The sequence below is a fragment of the Aythya fuligula genome, chromosome 10 (assembly GCF_009819795.1).
Source record: "Aythya fuligula isolate bAytFul2 chromosome 10, bAytFul2.pri, whole genome shotgun sequence".
NCBI classification, from domain to species: Eukaryota; Metazoa; Chordata; class Aves; order Anseriformes; family Anatidae; genus Aythya; species Aythya fuligula.
The window spans coordinates 14,825,022-14,843,955 of NC_045568.1; the positions used below are offsets into that span (position 1 = coordinate 14,825,022).

The window sequence follows — 18,934 nt, forward strand, 5'->3', positions numbered from 1 at the left end:
CACAGAGAGACGTGTCCTAGCAGTGCCGACACTGGCAGAGCCTGGTTTTATGCTTGGCAATGTAAAGTGTCCCATCCAATATTTCAAACGAAGTTTTCCAAAGGAATCTAATAAAGCCAAAGCAAGCACCAGTGCTGCAGGGCCTGCTGCATCCCGAGGAGAGTTTTGCCGTATCAGCAAGCACCAACGCATCTGCTGTCAGCAGTGTTATACCTGATCCATTCATGGCGTGTCACGGTTTGGGATAAAAAAAAATAAAAAATCAAGCCTGGATCTCCTTTGATCACGGAGCCTGTGTTGCAGTGTTGTTTGAAGGAGCTGTGGGACAGGATAGAGTATCACCTGCTGTCACCCGTCGTGCTCTGGTTAAACCCGCATCCTGCTCCCTTATGTCCTGTGCAGGTGGTACCCAGGTGGGCAGGTGTTTAAGAGGGCCAAGGTCTGGCAGCTCCCAAGGGCATCTCTGCAAAGCTATTTTAATGGATGTTTCTCGAGGTTTTCCAAAGATTTCAGTGAGTTTTTAAGTAGCAACAATAGTGTAGCTGTTGATAACCTAGGGGTGAGGTGGGGAGGGAAGATAAAGTGATCCCACCAGAGAAGGAGGAGGGGTGCTTGCATTTCACTTCTGGTCACGCCTTGCAGCAGGAGGCTGGTCTGTGTGAGATGCAGTGAGTTTCAGTGCCAGCTGTAGACCTGAGCACAATGCAGAAGACCGTGGTTGTCTGATCGGTGTGGCTGCGACTCGGGTGGGCAGCAGGCACAGCAGCAGGCAGATGCCTTCCCCTCCATTTGAACACACCAAGCTGTGGAGCAGCGCCTCAGCATCTCTCCCTGGAGAACTCCCTCGGCACCGTGATGTCTCCTCGCAGCGCTGGCTGGCAGCGAGCTGCCTCTGCTGGAGAGGCAGGGCCGTGGTGCCAGAAGGGACATCTGGCAGTGTGGCGATGTGGCTCCCACTCGTGGGAAACAGGCCCAGAGGTTTGGAGCTCGTCAGGGGCTGTGTGAGCATCCTCTGTGCCCGGGCTGTGAGCATCCAGTGCTGGGAGTGCCAGCCCCAACTGGACAGATCGAATGATCAGGAAATATCAGGTGCATTCAGTCCCTTTGCTTTGTATCTTTATGCTTTTCCCTGTGAATTCCAGCTCTCCTGGCACAATCTGAATTCCAAACTGCTATGGAAATGTGAGTGTGCTCAGATTTTGCTCTGCAGAGAACTGTTGTCACCCAGCAGGTGTTTCTGTATGCCAGTGTGTAACTTCTGTCTCCAAATAAAAGAGAAAGTTCACATTGTGTTTCATCTATTAAGTCACATGCCTTTGTTGCAGAGTCTGGAAAAGAGGGCAAAACAGTGATAAACCCAGCGCTGGTGGGGAAAAAAAATAGCATGGAGTGTGATTCACAGTCTCACTTACACAAAACACCACTGGGGCAATGGGCTTGTGATGGGAGCCGGGCTCCTTGCAAAGGGAAGGAGCCATGGAGCTGTCTTGTGCCAAGGTCTGAAACCTGGTGAGGGGTCTGCAGGGATGGGCTGTGGGGTCCTTGTGGCTCGGTGCAGGGGCAGCAGGTGTGGCAGCATCCTAAGGACCCAGTGTGCAGCTGCCAGAGATGAGTGCTGCTGGCAAGCAGATGCCTGCGTGTCGGAGGCAGTGAGCTAAGCTCCTGCTGTGCTCTCCTCCTCCTCCTCCTCCCGGAAAACAGGGGCCCGGTGAAGGTTTTCTTTGGGTAAATTAATAGTGCACAACTTTTCCCATTTGGTAGAAGGGAACCTGTGGGTTCCCCCTAGGTTTTCTGTGACACTGAAGAAGTGGAAAAAGCCCGAGGTTGAGGGAGATGCTCTGGATGTCCAGTTCTGTGAGGGCAGCGGAGAAGCTCAGTGCACATTACAGTAAATGCGACCTGAAAGGTCTGATCCCCTTTCTGGGTGGGCTCCTTGCTGGAGCTGCAGGCAGCTGTCTGAGAGGCAGTGAGAAGCACGGCAGTGGGGTCTGCAAAACACAGCAAAGAGCCCCCAACCTGCAAGTGTCCGGTTTGGAGGCTCTTTAGGCTGAGCCCAACTTCAGCCCAGTGATGGTGAGGTGCTCCTTCCCCCAGAGCGTGCACGCAGAACAAAGCTGAATGCATGCACCGTGGGGAGGACAGGGCTGCATCTCAGCACGCCGTGGTGGTACCTGCACCACAACAAAGCAATCAGCCTCTTGCCACGGGGAAAGTATTAGATTTCTCCACTTAGGCTGTGTGTAGTCATTGTCTAATAATATGACCATTTTGCTATCCCTCCGCAAATAAGGCTGAGGCTGCTGCCTGATTGGTATATCAGCTCACTTTCTCTCAGCATTGATTTTCTTGCTCTCCTTATTTGCTTCATAAAAAGAGAGGCAAGGAGCTGGTGCTCGCTCCCTCCCTCCCTCCCTCTCTCTCTCCCTCTCCACTGCGAGAAGCTTTTGGGAGCCTTTATTTTTAGTATGAGACAAACCTTGCTTTATTTCAGGAGACGCAAGTTGGATTATAAATCCTTTTGTAAATGTGTATGGTGATATTTGCTCCGGTAAGTTATATGCATATCTATTTATTTGTGTAACTGTGCTGTTTGGGGGGAGAAGTGTTTTTTTTTTAAGGAATTGCAAAGCCCACCAAATTGTTTTTAGCTTTGGTTTCTTTGTACTCTCATGCTGAGCCCAACTGTTCCATGGTTTTTAGATATATTGAAATATTTTTGGTTTGTATTTTGCATTGCAGGGGGGGGTGTCTGCTTTGAAAACTTGTTTTGCACTTCATTTTACAGCAGAAATGTGGAGAGTGAGGATTAAAGGAATGTTAAACATAACATTTGTCATGTTTCTTCTGGCACTTTTAACCAAAGGCTCCTCAAAAATAATGCAGCAATATTTGGTACAGAAAAGTCAGTGAAAGCTATTTCATATCGATCAACCTGAAGCATGAATATCTGACTGCACATTACCTTGTAGAGATCAATCTGAAGTGCGGCAGGTGGGCAGCAACATGCTCCTCACCAAAACCTATTACTGAAATAAAGAAAATCTTTAAAGTAATTAAGAGCATAGCGTTCTTTTCAGAGTGTAACATCGTTAATGTAGGTCAATAGACTGTTGCTCTGACTTTCTGCTCCCTGCCTCTGCTTTGTATAGCTCAGCAGCCTCATTCCGCCGTGCTCTCGGCTAACTTGGAGACCTCTTTGTTACCTGTAAATAACAGCGAGGTGCAGTTATTTCTCTCTCCCCATCATAGCTCGCCGTGTGCTTTCCAGGCAATGCCAGACAGTGATTGCAATGGTGTGGCTGAGGAAAACAAGATGTATAGCTGTAACACCTCCAGACTGCATGATAAATATTTGAATTCGCTGCTTTATATTCATTAATTTATTGGCACTTTGATTCTTTCATACTTGAATCATATCCCTGGGAGTCGATCACGTCGGTGCTTCACAAGTCTTTAAAAACTCCACTACCTGGAGCTGCTGTGAGAACAGGCACGAGTATTTACCTGCTCGGAAAATTCACGCACCCTACCCGGAATAATCCACCTACTCTCATGATACCAGGGCATGCTAATAGATGGTTGAAGTGTGCTCCAGTAAGGCTGTAACTGGCTTTATTAAGCCCAGAAAAGAAGGTAAGGATGTGCCTGGCAGCACAGGCTGAACTCTTCCAGAGTGAAATTTCAAATTGGCAATAACTGCTTAGTCATTTGAAGCTGCTTTTGGGCAAGCTTAATTGTTCCGATGTTTTTTTCTCCAAATGGAGGAGTTGCACTCGCCTTCCCACCTGTGTGCACAGCAGCTGCAGGCAGCACTGGGGGCTCTGCCCCCTCTGCAGCCAGCTCCTGAGCCCCACTGGGGGCTGCGCGGTGGCTGCTGGAGCAGGGAGCCCATCCCTGGGGCTCCGCTTCCCACCCCAAAATGGGATGAATGTGTGCCCAGTTCATTTTTTTTTTCAGTTTTTACATGATTTCTATTTTGTAAGCACTGTGTGCATTTATACTGCATAGCTTCCCATAAGCATGTGTGCTCAGCACAGTGTTAGAGGACAAGGTGTGTAACCATAATTATCATTTTCCCAATCTAATCTTTTTTCCCAGTTGTTTAATCTCTCAGGTGCAGAGGGCATGAGCGAGCAGCACATACCTCTCACACTTTCTAAGCATAATCCTGCCTGCCTGAGGATTGCTTTAAGCGTTTCCAGCTTTGCCGAGCCCGATGTATGTGGCTCAGCGCAGTAAGCTCCAGGTGAGCAGGAAGGTGGCTGAGGAGCACGTTTGGGTGCCCCTGGAGGGGAAGGGGCTGCCTGACATGAGCCGAGGAGAGTGGTTCCTGCCTCCAGCCCTGCAGAACAAAAGGGCTGGGGTTTCTGTGCTGCGTAACTTGTCATAGCAGGGGTGCCAGACTTCCCTGAAAGCTAGGCGTGCTGTGGTTAGTTAAGAAGATGGTTCAGCTTGTCTTTATAGATGTGAAGCAGGAAAAGTGGCCAGGGCTGGTTGGTGTGGCTGCAGGCAGGGCAGGGCTCACCCTCGCCAGCAGCCAAACGGGTGGAAGGCCCTTTGTGAGCAATGTGGTTATGTCCGCCGCTACAAGGCTTTTCCTTGGCAGAGGAGCTTGTGGCTGAGCAGAAATGATCCCTCTAACCCCCACATGCTTTTTCTACAGGATATGACCAAGACAAACTTGGGGAGACAGCAGAGCTTGCTTACTCCCTATGTTGTACATACAAACGTCTTCCATGCTCACGGTTTTCTGTCACCTTTTGCCCATCCTGGCACTGCAACATGTAGTCCTCCCCCACCTCTTCCTCCTCTTGCCCCCGGAGCAGCCCGTGCCACCTGCTTTTGACGTGGTCAAAGAGCTTCACACAGCTCCAGGGCTGGAACCACGAGAGCTGTGCCAGTGGGGTGGAGGAGCTGCTGCGTCTTTCTGGCAGGCGCGTTAGGGTTTGGAAGGAGTTATAAATGTTATTTTAGGGGAGCTAAAATGTTATTTTAGGGCAGGCATCTTGGGGAGGTGCTTCTCCTCTGAGACCTGTCTCGTTGGCTGTGTGGCACCTATCAGCTCAATCAGTTCCTAGAGAAATTCCTTAGGCTCTTAAAAGATTGATTTCTTAAATATCTCCTCCTGGATGCCAGATATTCTTTTTTTAGCCAAGTCCTTGGAAGACTTAATGAATACTTTCCTCACCTCTGTTAATCCCTTTCCGATCAATAGGTGCTCCATGGGGGGAAAGGTATTTGTGTTGATATTGGATAGCAGCTGCCTGTCACTGCTGGTGATGGCAGGTGGCGTTTTATTCATCACGTCATTCTTGATTAAGGGTTCTTGTACAATTATATGACCATTTTTTTTTCAGAAAATATTTCCCTGTATGTAGGATGACAGATGGCAACTTGACCCAGAGGTTGGTCTTTCTTGATTTTGCCTTTGGGCTCTCTTTCCTTCAGCAAGCTGAACACAAGTCCTTTCAGAGAGCAGCGTGGTGCCCCTCATTGATGCAGCGTGGCTGTGTGGTGGGCTGGGGGCTGGGGGGGAGGCTGGGGTTCTTGCAGGGGCACCATGGTACAGCACTTGCTCAGTTGTTGTTTCATTCGGTGTCTGGTGCAGGTGGGGAGGGGGCTGACTCCTGCTAGTCAAACCAAACCCTTAGTTTGCAAAGTGGTGATGGTCCTTCACCTGAGAGGATGCTCAGAGCCCTTGAGCCCACGATAAAAATCCTGTTTGTTTTGGTGTCTGGTGTCGGAGACGTGGCAATACTGTGAAAGTCCTCAGCCTTCCTCTCCTGTCATGTCCAACTATTATTTTGGAGGGAAAAAAGGGAAAATGAGAAAGATGTGCTGACCCCTTCTGTGCATACAGGGGAAGAGACAGGTGATCAGCATGGGGTTCTGTATCTGCAGTGTATCCCTTTCCTTTCCTTTCCTTTCCTTTCCTTTCCTTTCCTTTCCTTTCCTTTCCTTTCCTTTCCTTTCCTTTCCTTTCCTTTCCTTTCCTTTCCTTTCCTTTCCTTTCCTTTCCTTTCCTTTCCTTTCCTTTCCTTTCCTTTCCTTTCCTTTCCTTTCCTTTCCTTTCCTTTCCTTTCCTTTCCTTTCCTTTCCTTTCCTTTCCTTTCCTTTCCTTTCCTTTCCTTTCCTTTCCTTTCCTTTCCTTTCCTTTCCTTTCCTTTCCTTTCCTTTCCTTTCCTTTCCTTTCCTTTCCTTTCCTTTCCTTTCCTTTCCATCCCACCACCTGAAGGACCACACCACAGCTCATCTCTCACCAAACTTCCCCAGCACCCTGGCAAAGCAAATGTGCTGCAGCAGGCTCGAAAGCTGTAAACATATGGGCACTAACAACAGATTAACTGAGTGATTTAGTCTAAGGGGCCTGGTAGATTACCATAAAATGTATCTTAATTAGAAAAGCAATCAAACTTGCACAGAAGCAATGAGGACAAAACATCCCTGTTGGCAGCAGTGAGTGCTCTGTCCCCCAGGCCAGGGGATGGGGTTGTTGATGGATAAGCCTCGTGCCCACAGTGAGGGTTTTGCTGCTGTTTGCCCACTTTGGCTATGGGTGGAGGATGCCTCTGTGCTGAATTATTTGTTCTCGTACCCATGAGAGCATCCAGCAAGCTGCTCGGAATGAGGCCAGTGGTGAACTTGGACTCCTTCGGCAGCAACAACAAAGCAGAGGCTGCTGAAGGTGAAAGAACAGAGCATTTGCACATTTTTCTTAAAAATGTGTGCAATTACCCGGAGATATTTGAGTGTTTGCCATGTATAGCACAGCTAGTCCCAGATAAAGGACTGGGGCTTCTAAGTGCTACCATAACACAAATAATTAATAAGTCTATCTCCCTCACTGTGCCCTCTTCTTCCTAGCGAACATGACCATAATTAGCTTTTACCTGATCCTGAATTTATAGCATGTTCAATTGCTTTTTTCATTTTCTGCTTGTGTTTTCTTTGCTTCCGTATTTTATCGGCCCTGGTTTTATTCCACAGGCCTGAATCTGCAGATGTAAAAGCTGGATAATCATCTCCAGCAGTGCAGGTATAAAGATTGCTACAGCCAAAACCATATTGATGCATTTGGGTTTTGAACAAGTGCCTGCTTTTTTCCGGGTTCTGGTAGGATTTGAAGTACATTGGGAAGTGGCACAGAAGATACACAGCAGCTGCTGGCAGTTGAGAGAAAGAAAAACATGCCTGATTATTTCCGAATTGCAAGTATTTTGAAACACAAAGGAAATGAGGAGCATTCAGGCAAGGGGGATGCCTGTTATCTTTTTTCTTGTGTGTTTAGAAACAGGTACAGCTGCAGATTTCAGGGAACACCAGTGAGAAGGCATGGAAAGAAAAAGAGGGAAGAAGTGTGGAGGAATATGGTCTGGGTGAGGATGGAGAGGAAACAGGGACAGCTTAAGCTGGCCAGATGAAGTGTGTCAAGAGCTAGTGAGATTTGGATTATTTATTTATTTATTTTCTTCCAATGTAAGGACACTGTTATTGCTGCTTCCTAAAAACATTAATGTTTAGGTGTTGCTCTTAGTGATCTAGTGTCAGGAAGGAGAGCAGTGCCATCTCTGGGGACAGCATAAGAGGAGTGGAGGCACAGAAGAGGGAAGGGAGCTTTTAATGTTGAAAACTCTTCTTGCTCAAAATGTTCCCTGTGAATTCCCAGAGCTCAACAAGGCAAGCGTTCATTTATAGCCCATCATTTTAATTATTAGAAAAGAAATTATTTTTTACCATGTGTGCTGATAGCTAGCCAGGAGCAAATTCTTCTTCCAGCCCTTTGCATAGAGGCGGGTGCTGAGGTCGGAGCTGGCGCTGATGGAATTTTCCACCCAAAATTGCTCTGAGATGAGGGGATGGGTCCTGCACAGGAGCCTGGTCACAGCTTGAGCCTTCCTCTGTTGCAAAGGGCGCCGTAGGGAGGTTGGGTTGGAGCAAGAAGGGCACCTCTGTGATGGTCAGGACACCCACCAAGGGTCTCGGTGGCCAGGACTGGCTGCGCACACATATTGCCTGGAAAAGCAGCCGTGATTTCCTAAAGGAGAGCCTTGTTCCCAGTGGTCCTGCTCGTAAGGGTGTTGTGAGACTGAAAGACTGAAAAAAAAAACATCCAGCCATCATTTCAGAGAGCTCTGCTGGGGATGTGAGGAGGAAGTGAGGCCTCATTGCTTAGCAGTTTGAAAGCACTCTCAAATCCTCACGGGACAAAGCTGTTGCGCTGGATTATTTGTCCCAAGGGTTCTCTGGATGCCTTCCCAAACGAAATAATTCTCACCCATTTCCTTGGGTCTGCTTGAGAAATGAGACAGAGCCGAGTGCAGGCATGCATGCTGGCGGGGCGGCGGGTGGAGAGGGAGCAGATGACACCAAGTGGCTTCACGGCAGCGCGGGGAGCCGAGAGGAAGCTGCTAATGGCCTCTGATGAGCACGGCCGTGATAATAATGAGGTTAATGCCCTTTCATTCACCCAGAAACATCTCAGCAAACGTATAATCCCTGCTAGTCAATGGGCAATCATTAGGTCATAAATAATATAGCGTGATTGAAGGACAGGCGCCTTTCCTGGAGTAATCATGTGGAGTTGCTCCTGACCCGGGGAGGGTTTCGCTGCAGCCCCCACGCTGCGCTGCGCTGCGGGCACCCGGCCGTCAGAGCATTTTCTGGTCAAAGGAGAGCTCCCACCTCTCGTTGCTGCTGCCGCATGTGGCAGGCTGTAATCAGAGCAGGAAGATGCTCCTCCGGCACTCAGGTCTGCCTGGCAGCTCTGGGGCGGGTGGAAAGAACAAAGATGCAAATTGGATAACGAAGAGATTACAGCAGACGGAGAAGGTGCCTTGTCCCAGGGCAGGTGGTGCAGCTACTGTGTACTATACTTTTTATGCAAGCTGTATGTGTATTCTTCTGCCATCCAGTGCTGTGGGAGGTATGGGACCATCATGGCTTTTGCTGAGCCCCTAAGGGACCCCCATTGAGGTGTCAGTGACATTAAGTTCTGGGGCACTTTTTCAGAGTGCTTCATGTGTGGACAGTGCTCAGCCATAAGGTAAATCCCCGTGTTTATTGGAGAGAGTAAATCCGACTTAGTAATGGTTTGGATCACGCTCCGTGTGCAGTTATGTTATATGGTGGGCTGTTTTAAACCCAGATGTTTTTAAACCCACCAGGCAAGCGAGGAAACGAGCAACCGTCCAGCCTTTTTATTTTTATAATTAAATGTTTACACTCATTACACAGTAAATCCCACATAATCAGACTCTAAAGCCTGAAAAAAAAAAAAAAAAAATCCCATGTTTTCAACAGGGATCAGGGACAGAGTTGCATTCACACATGAACTGGAGCAGCCTGGGGGTGGCCACTCTTGGCGCTGGGGCTCCGTGGCAGTGAACATCCCCGCCGAGAGCATCACAACTGCCTTCTTGTGCCAGCAGGCTGGAAAAGTCTTCAGGCCCAAAAAGGAGTGCACGTCTCCGCTGAAGTGGCATATGTCACAACATGAGTTATTCAGGGATTGCATGCACAAATTAAACAAATCTGTCTCTCTTTTGCTCCCACCTCCTTGAAAGAAGAGGGTAGGGAAGTGGAGTTAGGAAGTCAGCAGAGGAAGAGCTGTAACTTCCAGGCTACTGGGAGGGAAAGAACTGCGGGCTTTGGCTGTAGAGAGCTACAGCTCTGTGTGATACATCCCCGGTGAAGGAGGTGCCCACCCACTAATTACTCAGGTACTCGTAAATCTGTCGGCAGTAAGTATCGGCACATTTAGTTTTGTGGTTTCCTTGCCGACCTGTCACTGCCCATGTGCAAAAGGCAATTTATACAATAAGGCTGCTAATAATAGTAATAGTAATAATGAAGCAGGTCCTTGTAGATGTCTTCAATTATCTCAAACCTTTGGCAAGTGGTTGGAGGGGCTGGAACAGCTTAACATCTCTGCCCTGCTTGTGTGAGTGGCTTTGTTCTCTGACAACTTTTCATTTCACCAAGTCCAAGAAGATGTCGAAATATGTCTTTATTTCTGCCAGTTAACTCTTCCCTGTGAGCTGCCAACCTTAGCATTAGCTTTCAACTTTATGGCTGACCCATTAAACACTGGATGAAACATCTCATCAGCTTGCATTACATTTTGAACTTAATAAATAGGAAAGGCATTACACAGATTCTGTCTGGCCATCTGGAGGAACAATGTTCTTTACCTCAACGAATGGCTATCTAATCCTCTCATATACTGTTGGGTTTTATTCCATTAAAATATAATGAGAAAAGACTACCATACCATTATGTGGCGGGCCTAAATGGGATTTTTAGAATAATCAATGAAAGATGAGTAAAAAAGATAAAGATTTTCTTCAAAGAAAAAGAGAGAAAATTGTCTCCTTGGGATTAAAGTATTGTGGAACTGAATTATTATAACATGATCCTCACTCACTAAAAATACCCCAATTTCATTTCCATAAATCTTTCTATTAAGAATCAAATTAAGTATTTTATTTTTTTTATTTTAAAAACACGAGGCATTAAGTGAAATGCTGTGCTTTAAACAGAGGATGCCGCAGGGCCCCAGCCTGCTGCAGGGCTCCTGCCCAGTGGCACTGGGGACGGTTTCTGCAGGTGCCACCAAATCCAACCAGGGACTTGCTGCCACAAATGGCCCAGGGAAAAGCCCAGCCACGTGGGGATGTTTTGGAGCCCGCTGTGAGTGTCCTGTTGGCCTCAGGGACGAAGGACGGGGTGTTTTAGGTGATGTCTGTCCTCACCACACTGTGTGAGAGAGGCCTGGGTTGCTCAGCTCAGTGCAAAGCCAGGCAAAATTGTTGATGCAAGTATTTTCCTCCAACACAATTGTAGTTGTGTTTCTGTTCTGCTTTCAGAAGGCACTGGAAATGAAGCCTGCTACCCAAGTGAGAGCTATGAGTGCTTTGTGTGAGATCTGGACAAGCCGTGTGTGCCCGGCTTGTCCAGTGGTGACCCCAAAAGTCCTGTCCCAGCTGCCACCACATCCTGGATGATGTGGGGTAGCTGCCTGAGCGGTCTTTCATCAATGTGCTAAAAATGAGGCAATGATGGGGCAATATCTGGGCAGAAATACAACATTCCCTGGATGGGGAACATGGGGTTCCTCCAGCCGCACACCCTGAGATGTTCCCTCATCCCCGGGCTCCTGGTCCAAACAAGCCAGGTCTGGGCAGGAACAAGCTTGCTTTTTGCAGCGCTGCTGTATATATCTAAGAGGGCACACTAAATCCTGGCAATTAGTGGACAATTGCTCTAGGCTTTATTTTTCAGCAGGAGGAGAATGTATTTCAGCTCGCTCCCTGGATAGTTGTTGGAGGAAAATGAGCCCTGCTAGTCATCGCCTCCCCCCCAGCGCTGCGTTGGCTGCAGTGCTATCCACCTCCAATTCATCAACCAGTCAAACTGATATAATTAGGAATCCCAAAGTCAATAATCTGATAATCTCCAGTGCACGAAGGCTTGTACGTAGGAGAAGTGATTCCAGGAAGTCTGCAGCTCGGATCCACGCAGGAAAAATGCCAGATTTTAAAAAAGAAACAGGCAGGCAACTGGAAGAGAGAGCGCTCCCCGATCTTTCACTGGTGACATATTTTGGGCCATCGGCTCTGCAGTAAATGTTTTCCTGTAGAGTCATTCAGTGCCTTTGAATCTCCCCTTTACAGTCTTAATAATGATGTTCAGTTGCTGGTTGTGCTCCATAAATAAATAATCCAAGCGAAGGGAGGCAGCGTGCAGGGCGATGCTGGCTGCAGGGCACGGGGGTGCTCCCTCCCCATGGCCCCAGCGAGCAGAGGAGGCACAAAGCCAGGCAGCTCCAGCAGACCCTTCTCAGAGTCTATATTATGGGGAAGTCTTACATCCAAAAGCCCTGCCAGAAATACATGTCGTTGTGAAATACTTTCGATGTGTAAAGTGACTAATGGAAGAGGAGGCGTTTCAAGAATTGCTTGCTGCTCTTCACGAGCATCAGAAGTTCCCCTCAGCTTCCCAGCACTGAGGCAGGACCTGGGACTGGGACCTCTCCTGCTGGGTTTCCAGCAGCTTCAGTCCCCTTTTGCCCTCCTGGCACAGCAGAAGCTTTGAGGACCAGCCCTCATCGCGGGGTGCATCCCCAGCCAGCCCCACTAAATCTGCCAGTGAGCTGCCAAGGTCTGCTGCATGGGGCTGGCGTGCTCCTGGGGAAGACAAGTGGCTTATATAAAAGTTTCAATTTTAAATGACAGCGTTATCCTCCTAGCAGGATGTTTTAGTGCAATGTGCTCTACATAAGTCTTCTAGCTCGCCTCGTCGGGAGCTGCTCTGCTTTCTTCTGGTCCTCATGGCAAACCTGTTGAGGGGACTTGTCTGAAAGCCAAGCACTGAGAATTGATAGGAAACTGTCCTGTTTGTCCCTCCTGGGGCAGGAGGAGTGGGGTCACATGCTGTGGGACTGCCACCTGCCTCAGCACAGCGGGGACCAGCTCCTTGGGGTGCCAGCCCCAGACAAGGGGGGCAGGGCTGAAGCCTCACTCCAGGAGCTGCTGAAATGAAAACCTGGATGTGTGAGTGCAAATAGGTGCTTCTGGTTGGGTGGCTGCAGGGAGGACCTGTCGTGGGATGGCCAGCAGCTCCTGACCACAGAAGCAAAGAAGCTGCTGGCACTGTACTGAAGCTGGAATCGAAGGGAGGGCTTCCAGTGATGAGCTGGTCTTCCCGACTTTGCCTGCCCTGGGTGGGTGTGAGCTGCACATGCTCTGCTGGGAATTATACTGCTATTTTTTCTCAATGTGCTAAGTGTCCAACTGGTCATTAAAACATGCTAATCTGATTCAATACTAAAGACATTATGACTGCTCAGTACCATAATAAATTTCTGTTAAGCTAGACTGTGAGATTTACCTGGCTTCCCTACAAAAATATGCCAACAGCACCGGCCAAGGCTGCAAGGTCATGGGGAGAATATCATCATTAGAAAAGCAGGGGATTCATTAAGTATTAATACCTACATCTGTGTGCCATACCGAAAGGCACTGCCATCTTCAGAGACATGCTGCCTTGTTAGAAATGTGTCCAAAATCTTGTGGAGGGTCTTCCAGCCGGGGCTGGACCAGGGGTGGGGAACATGCATGGGTAGGGATGCGATGCCCCAAGTGCACTGTGCTTCTCCCAGCTGCTCCTTGGGGAAGGCAGGCACGGTGCTGCCCTTGGGGCAGAGGCTATATAATAAATAACCAGAGGTAAGCACGCTCTGGGAGATAGATCTGATGTGGAGGGGAAAAGCAATGTGCATGCACAGTGCAGATGGGACAAGGGCTGAGCATGGATTTATAGGCAAAGAGTAAATAGGAACATAGGGAAACGCTTTCCCGTTCTCCATAAACTTTTCAATTTCAGAGAGGCTAGATTCAATAAAATTATCTTGCAGATGGAGGTTTTATTGAATCTGGCCCATAAAGCTCCCATTATGGGGTTTACAACTGCCATTTACACAAATCCTGATATAATAAAATACAGTAGTGTTTACAGCATTCCTGCAACTGCCGCAGAATTACAGCACACGCAGAACCCACCAAGTAAATCTTGGCTTAATGCACCAGGCACTCCACTGGCAACATAAAGCAGCAAAACTTGAGGGGAAAAAAAAGAAAGACACAGAGTTACTTTGGCAAGAGGAGAATTATGCCTGCTGCTTGGCCAAGACACCCTGGGGAAATACCCAAGATTTAAAGCTTTTGCCCTGCTCCCCCATGAAATAAAATTTAAATGTGCTTCCAAAAGGTGCTGCGTGGCCTCAGCGCACAGCTGCGAGCAGCATCTGACCCAGCTGCAGCTCAGAGCTGGGCTGGGGCTGGCACAGCCCTCTCTGGAGCTGGGTATAAAAATCTCCAGCTGGTTCCTTTTCCCTTTCCCCACCTGTTCCCAGTGTGGGTGCTGCCTGGGTGCTTGTAGCATAGCATGTGCTGAGCAAGGATAGAAACTGTGGGCAGCCCTGGTGGGATGTGGCTGCAGGGGGAGCAGCAGGAGGGGTTTGCTGAGCAAGAGGAGGCATCTGAAAAGCCTCATGGCACTCAGGGTAGGTGGTGCTGGATCTGAAGGGACTGAGGTTGGGGGGGCCTGAGTCTGCTGCCAAAGATGCTCCTGAAGGAGAAGATCCTTTCTAAGAAGGACTAGTCTGAGCTGTAGGTTTTGGGGTGTCCCTTTGGCCCTGGTGAATAAACATGGTGGCACATATGCTAATTTCCACTACTTCACTAACAGAGATGCATTGAATTGCACCTCTTTTCTCTCCTTATCCAAACGCCAAGAGCTGCAGGTGATGGCTGGTCATTTACGGTAGGTCTGTCCTGTACTCTCTTCTTTATTTATTTACTTCTCTCTTTATTTATTGCAAGCCATTAATCTTTGTGGCTCCCTATACATCTGCAAAACACTTGCATTTGCGACTCCATTAATTAGGCCAGAAAGCAGGTCAGCCCTAATCTCTCCTGTTCTCCTTAATATATTGTTTTCTGACGTTGCCTCACAAATTGTAGTGAGATGATTAATACTGATTTTAGTGCTGTTCCACGTGTAAAGGCAGAACAACTCTTTGTATTTACAGAGAAAATGTCTGCTTTAAGATTAAGGAATGCTACTCAAGTTATGGCATGAAGATTTATTTTGAATTACTTAACAAGCCAATTCATAGTAAACTTCAGCTATCTTTTTTATTTAGTAAGCCCAGCATTAAAAAAAAAAAAAATCACAATTTTATCAAATTTCCTTATCATTAGGCACCTAAATACCTTTGCAAATCGACCCCTAAGTGACATGCAGTGGAAGTGAGTAGCAGGGTGGCACCTTACCTGACTTTCCCAGGCGTGTGCACTGCTCCATGCTCTGTTATTTGGTTGCCTTCCTTTCTCAGAGCATGGTCTGCTCCCTGATAGCTTCAACCTTAGCCAGTTTAAGGTGGGTGAGTGGTATTGAAGTGTACATCTGTGCTGGGGAAGCCATGTATCGGGTATTTTTCCAGATGCATGCACTCTGTTTCCTTTGGGTTTCTTGCCTCTAGTATATTCAATTGTGACTGGGATTGGGGGGTTACTTGTTACCATATCTGACCCACTGTAGATCTCAGAATAGCTCATTTAAGGCTGATGGGCTTACTTCAGGTCTATACTGATGCAATGGGAACAAAGACTAGCCTGGCCTTTAATTCAGATTACAACTGCATAAGTAAGCTGTCTTCACTTCTGCTCTAGATCTTCCAAGGCAGCTTACACTAGTGAAGTTTCTTCTTCCTCTGTTTGAACACCTGAAATAACTATAAATGCTGATGTGTCTGTAGTCTGCCCAATCCTTCCTTCTCCAGCAAGATTAAGATGTGTTATGGGTTTGCATTAGAACCACCCTAACTCTTTGTTCCTGCTCATTTTGCCAGAGCTTGTCCTCTGTCCTGATGTTTTTTTTTTTTTCTGTTTTGCTGAGTTTTAGTTTATGGCATCTATATGTCCATCTTGAGTTGTAGTAGTAATTTAGGAAAAGTTATCAAAAAGTCATCTTTTTTCTTTCCAAGTTTTACATTAAATGGAATAAGGGCAGCTTGCGTGTTTCATCGTGCAATGAGATGATGGCCACAAGAACCGTCTCGGTCTACTATTGCTATCCCTGTCTGCTCATTATAAATCGTTCTGCCCGTGCTTTATTTGTGTCAGGACTGACTCATTATGCTCAGTCAATGTTCATCCTTCTCTTCTAGTCCAAACTTGCCCATCAGCCGGGTGATTTAAATAGCTGCCTGCCTTGTGAATCCCAAGTGGGCTCTGGGACCGGAGGGGAGGGCTGAGATGCCTGACACAGAAAAACGGTGATGGTTCAGTCTATGTGAAGCAACAGAGCTTCAATTTTTATGGTTCTTTGTATTGGCTTTTTGGAAGGGTGCAGGAATAATGCATGGCAAACCTCTGAGTGTATGGTGTGATGGATAACCTGACCCGAGGGGGCAGCTGCTGCTGCACAGATCTGCTTGTGAAATGAAATAAAATAAAAATCTTGTTTCTTTTTTGACAGCTTTTTGCAATCTTTGCATTTGCAACATGCGGTGGGTACTCTGGAGGGCTGCGCCTCAGTGTGGACTGTGCAAACAAGTCAGAGAGTGACCTCAACATTGACATAGCTTTCGCCTACCCGTTCAGGTATGCTTTGGGTTGGGGCGGTTCGGTTGCAGGTTGCTCCTGATGAAGCTCCAGTTTGGGGCTCCTGAATTTTTGCTCACAAGACTGTTTAGACTCTGGGTGGGCAGGAGGAATTAATTTGGCTGGACCTGCTGTGGATGGGGCTATGGGAACCACTGGGGAATAGGAATTCAGTGAAGAAGAGCAGCTGTGGGCATGGAGAGCCTCATAAAGGCCAGAACAGCACAAGGGGCCATGGCAGGCAAGATAAGAAAAAAAAAAAAAAAAAAGGCACACTGACCTAAAAAAGAAAAAAGGGGATAAAGTAGTCATTAATTGTGGTGCAGCCATTACCTAAGCTGCAAATGAAGGAAGTTCTAATGACAGTTTTGATTTTCTTTTGAAAATGACACTGATTGCCTGTCTGCATCTCTTGGTGCCTTAATGCTTTAAAGTTGGACCACTAGTGACTGAGGAGGAGGTTTTGTTGTTCAAGTACATCTGAAAACTATAGCGAGGTTAAAAACATGTATTTATTGCTCCTGTGTTTTAGGATCCTGCTTCAAAAGAACACCTACTGTCTTCTGTTTTTACAGATGTCAGGACCACTCTAGAAACCTTTCACTTCTGCATAAGTGATTTCTTTAAGGAATTGAGATGATTAAGAAAAAAAAAAAATACATAATCCAGTCTCAGACCCAGTATATTAGGACTGAAATTATTTTGGTTTCTTGGGAAATCACATGCTGTTTTGCTTATGAGTATGTACAAACCAGATGTAATAGCATCTATTACTTTAACATGTTCTAAAATGTAGTGTTTTCCAAACAGCAGAATCTGAATTTGATTCCTTGAACTGTTGTTGTCACTTGACACACACTTATTACCCCAGAAGTCCTATTTCCTGGTATTACAAATGTTTACTTTTTGTCTTCAACTTGTCTGTATTTTCTTTCATTTCTGCTTAGTATGCATGAGATGGATCCTGAAAATTGAGTTACATGAATTTGTAATGTGATTCACTTCCAAATAGGTCATTTCTTCAGCATTCATTACAGAATACACCCTACAGTAAAGTGGTTTTAATTTGCATGATTATTAAATAGTACTTTATACAAAAAGTTAATAAAACTGAGAAAAGTAGTCAGCAAATATCTCCCAGTGTTTTCACAGGCACATTGACCATTGCTTTTGGAAGGAAGTGGCCAGATCTGCAATTTCCCAGTCTTGCTTATTAGGAAACTAGAGACATTGCTGAGTAATTGTAAGATATGGTACAAAATCAGGTTTATTTGCAGGAGGGATCCAGCTGGGACTGAGGTTGTAGATGGCTGTTGAGCTGTTGGCGTGGCTGCCAGCTGTGGCTGGTGCTCTCTGAGCAGTGTGGGATATGAGGAGGAGCCAACACCTGGATATATTCATGTGGTATGAATATACCTGCAGTCTGTCCATTTTTTGTGCAAACATGAGGCACATGCAAAAAGCATGTGGGGTAGCAGATGTGTGCATGGAAAATCTGGCCCAGTGCTGCCTGTGGAACTTGGTTTCATCGTGTTAAGTTTTATCTAAATGTTTGTGTTGTTTATTTTAATGAATTTGATCTTTCCACTTTTTTCTAGTGCTTTCACTGAATGGAGAGGGGATACCCTAAAAACAGGAGTGGCCTTGGTTGGGAAAGGCGATAACTCCTGTCAGAGCAGTTGATACCTTTGGAAAAAATCAGAAATGCTTTGAGTTCAGGCTCCCTCATCAGGTCTGTGATCCTGAAGCTTATCTGCCTGCATGGGCATGTAGGCTTTGTGTAGGTAGGATGAATTTCCCACCAATTCTCTTGCATCTAAGTCTGAGTAAGTCTGTATTCACAAGGCTTTTTCCTTTCCAGTGCCTTCAGTTTTCTGATTATTGGCTGACAACTGGAGCAGGTGTGGGTGGAAGAAAGGATGCTGCCGAGCATCTGACACCACAGCACTGTCACGGCTGTCAGCGGTGGCACTGAAGCAGTCACATACCTGAGCGCTGCTTTTAAAGCTGCACCTTCCAGCAGGACTTAAGATATAGAAAAGTGTCCAGCTGTACTAGCAGCTGCTTTCATTCTCATTGCTGTAACTGTGAGGATGTTCATTTTCTTCTAGAAGGTACACAGCTAGACCATGGCTAGTTGATAAGTGTTTCAAGCAAGTAAATTAGATCCAGTATAAAGTGTTTTCCAGTTTAATTCTGGGCCTGGATTTGTTTGCTCTTTGAAAAGGAAGTGGGGAAATGTAAATAAGCATGTTAACCTCTGGAGAAGAGTTGTGGCAAAGTGGTACATCAATTCATGTAAGCTTTTTGCTGCCCACATCCATGACCCTGCAGTCATGCTGCAATATGCAAAGAAACCCGTAGTCCAACCCTACCACCCCACCAGCAGTGTTTCCTGGAGCTCTGCCGAGCTTTTCCACAATTCTGCCAACCTTTTTCATGTCCAAGCTGATCTTCATAAGGCTGTTTCTAATAAGCACCCTAGTTTTTTTCCTTGTTTCTTCTGCTGGCTTCTGCTTTTATCACAAAGGATTACTTTACGTCTTCACGCTTTAAAACACAAGGTAGCCTTTCTTCTGGATACCTGGATGTGCAACTCAAGTTTTACAAGTTTGTATTTTGGGGGCTGGGACATCTCTGGTCCTACAGTAAGTTTTTCTCAGCATAAGGAACTGTGCTTGGTGCAGTATCTATTGGAGATTTGGCACATATCTGGATGTTCATCAACTTAACACTCACCCCAGTACTGATTTTTTAAGGAAAAAAAC

At 46.8% G+C, this 18,934-nt stretch overlaps 1 protein-coding gene across 1 annotated transcript in view; it reads left to right on the forward strand.

Annotated features, from left to right (window-relative positions):
* The first annotated feature begins 2,230 nt into the window (after nucleotides 1–2,230).
* SYNPR (synaptoporin) overlaps nucleotides 2,231–18,934 on the forward strand; it is a 36,881-nt gene continuing 20,177 nt past the window's right edge. Inside the window, exons 1-2 of the mRNA XM_032193901.1 lie at nucleotides 2,231–2,548; nucleotides 16,042–16,166. Of these exons, the coding sequence (XP_032049792.1) occupies nucleotides 2,525–2,548; nucleotides 16,042–16,166 (149 nt within the window). The 5' untranslated portion in view covers nucleotides 2,231–2,524. The remainder of the gene's footprint in view (nucleotides 2,549–16,041; nucleotides 16,167–18,934) is intronic.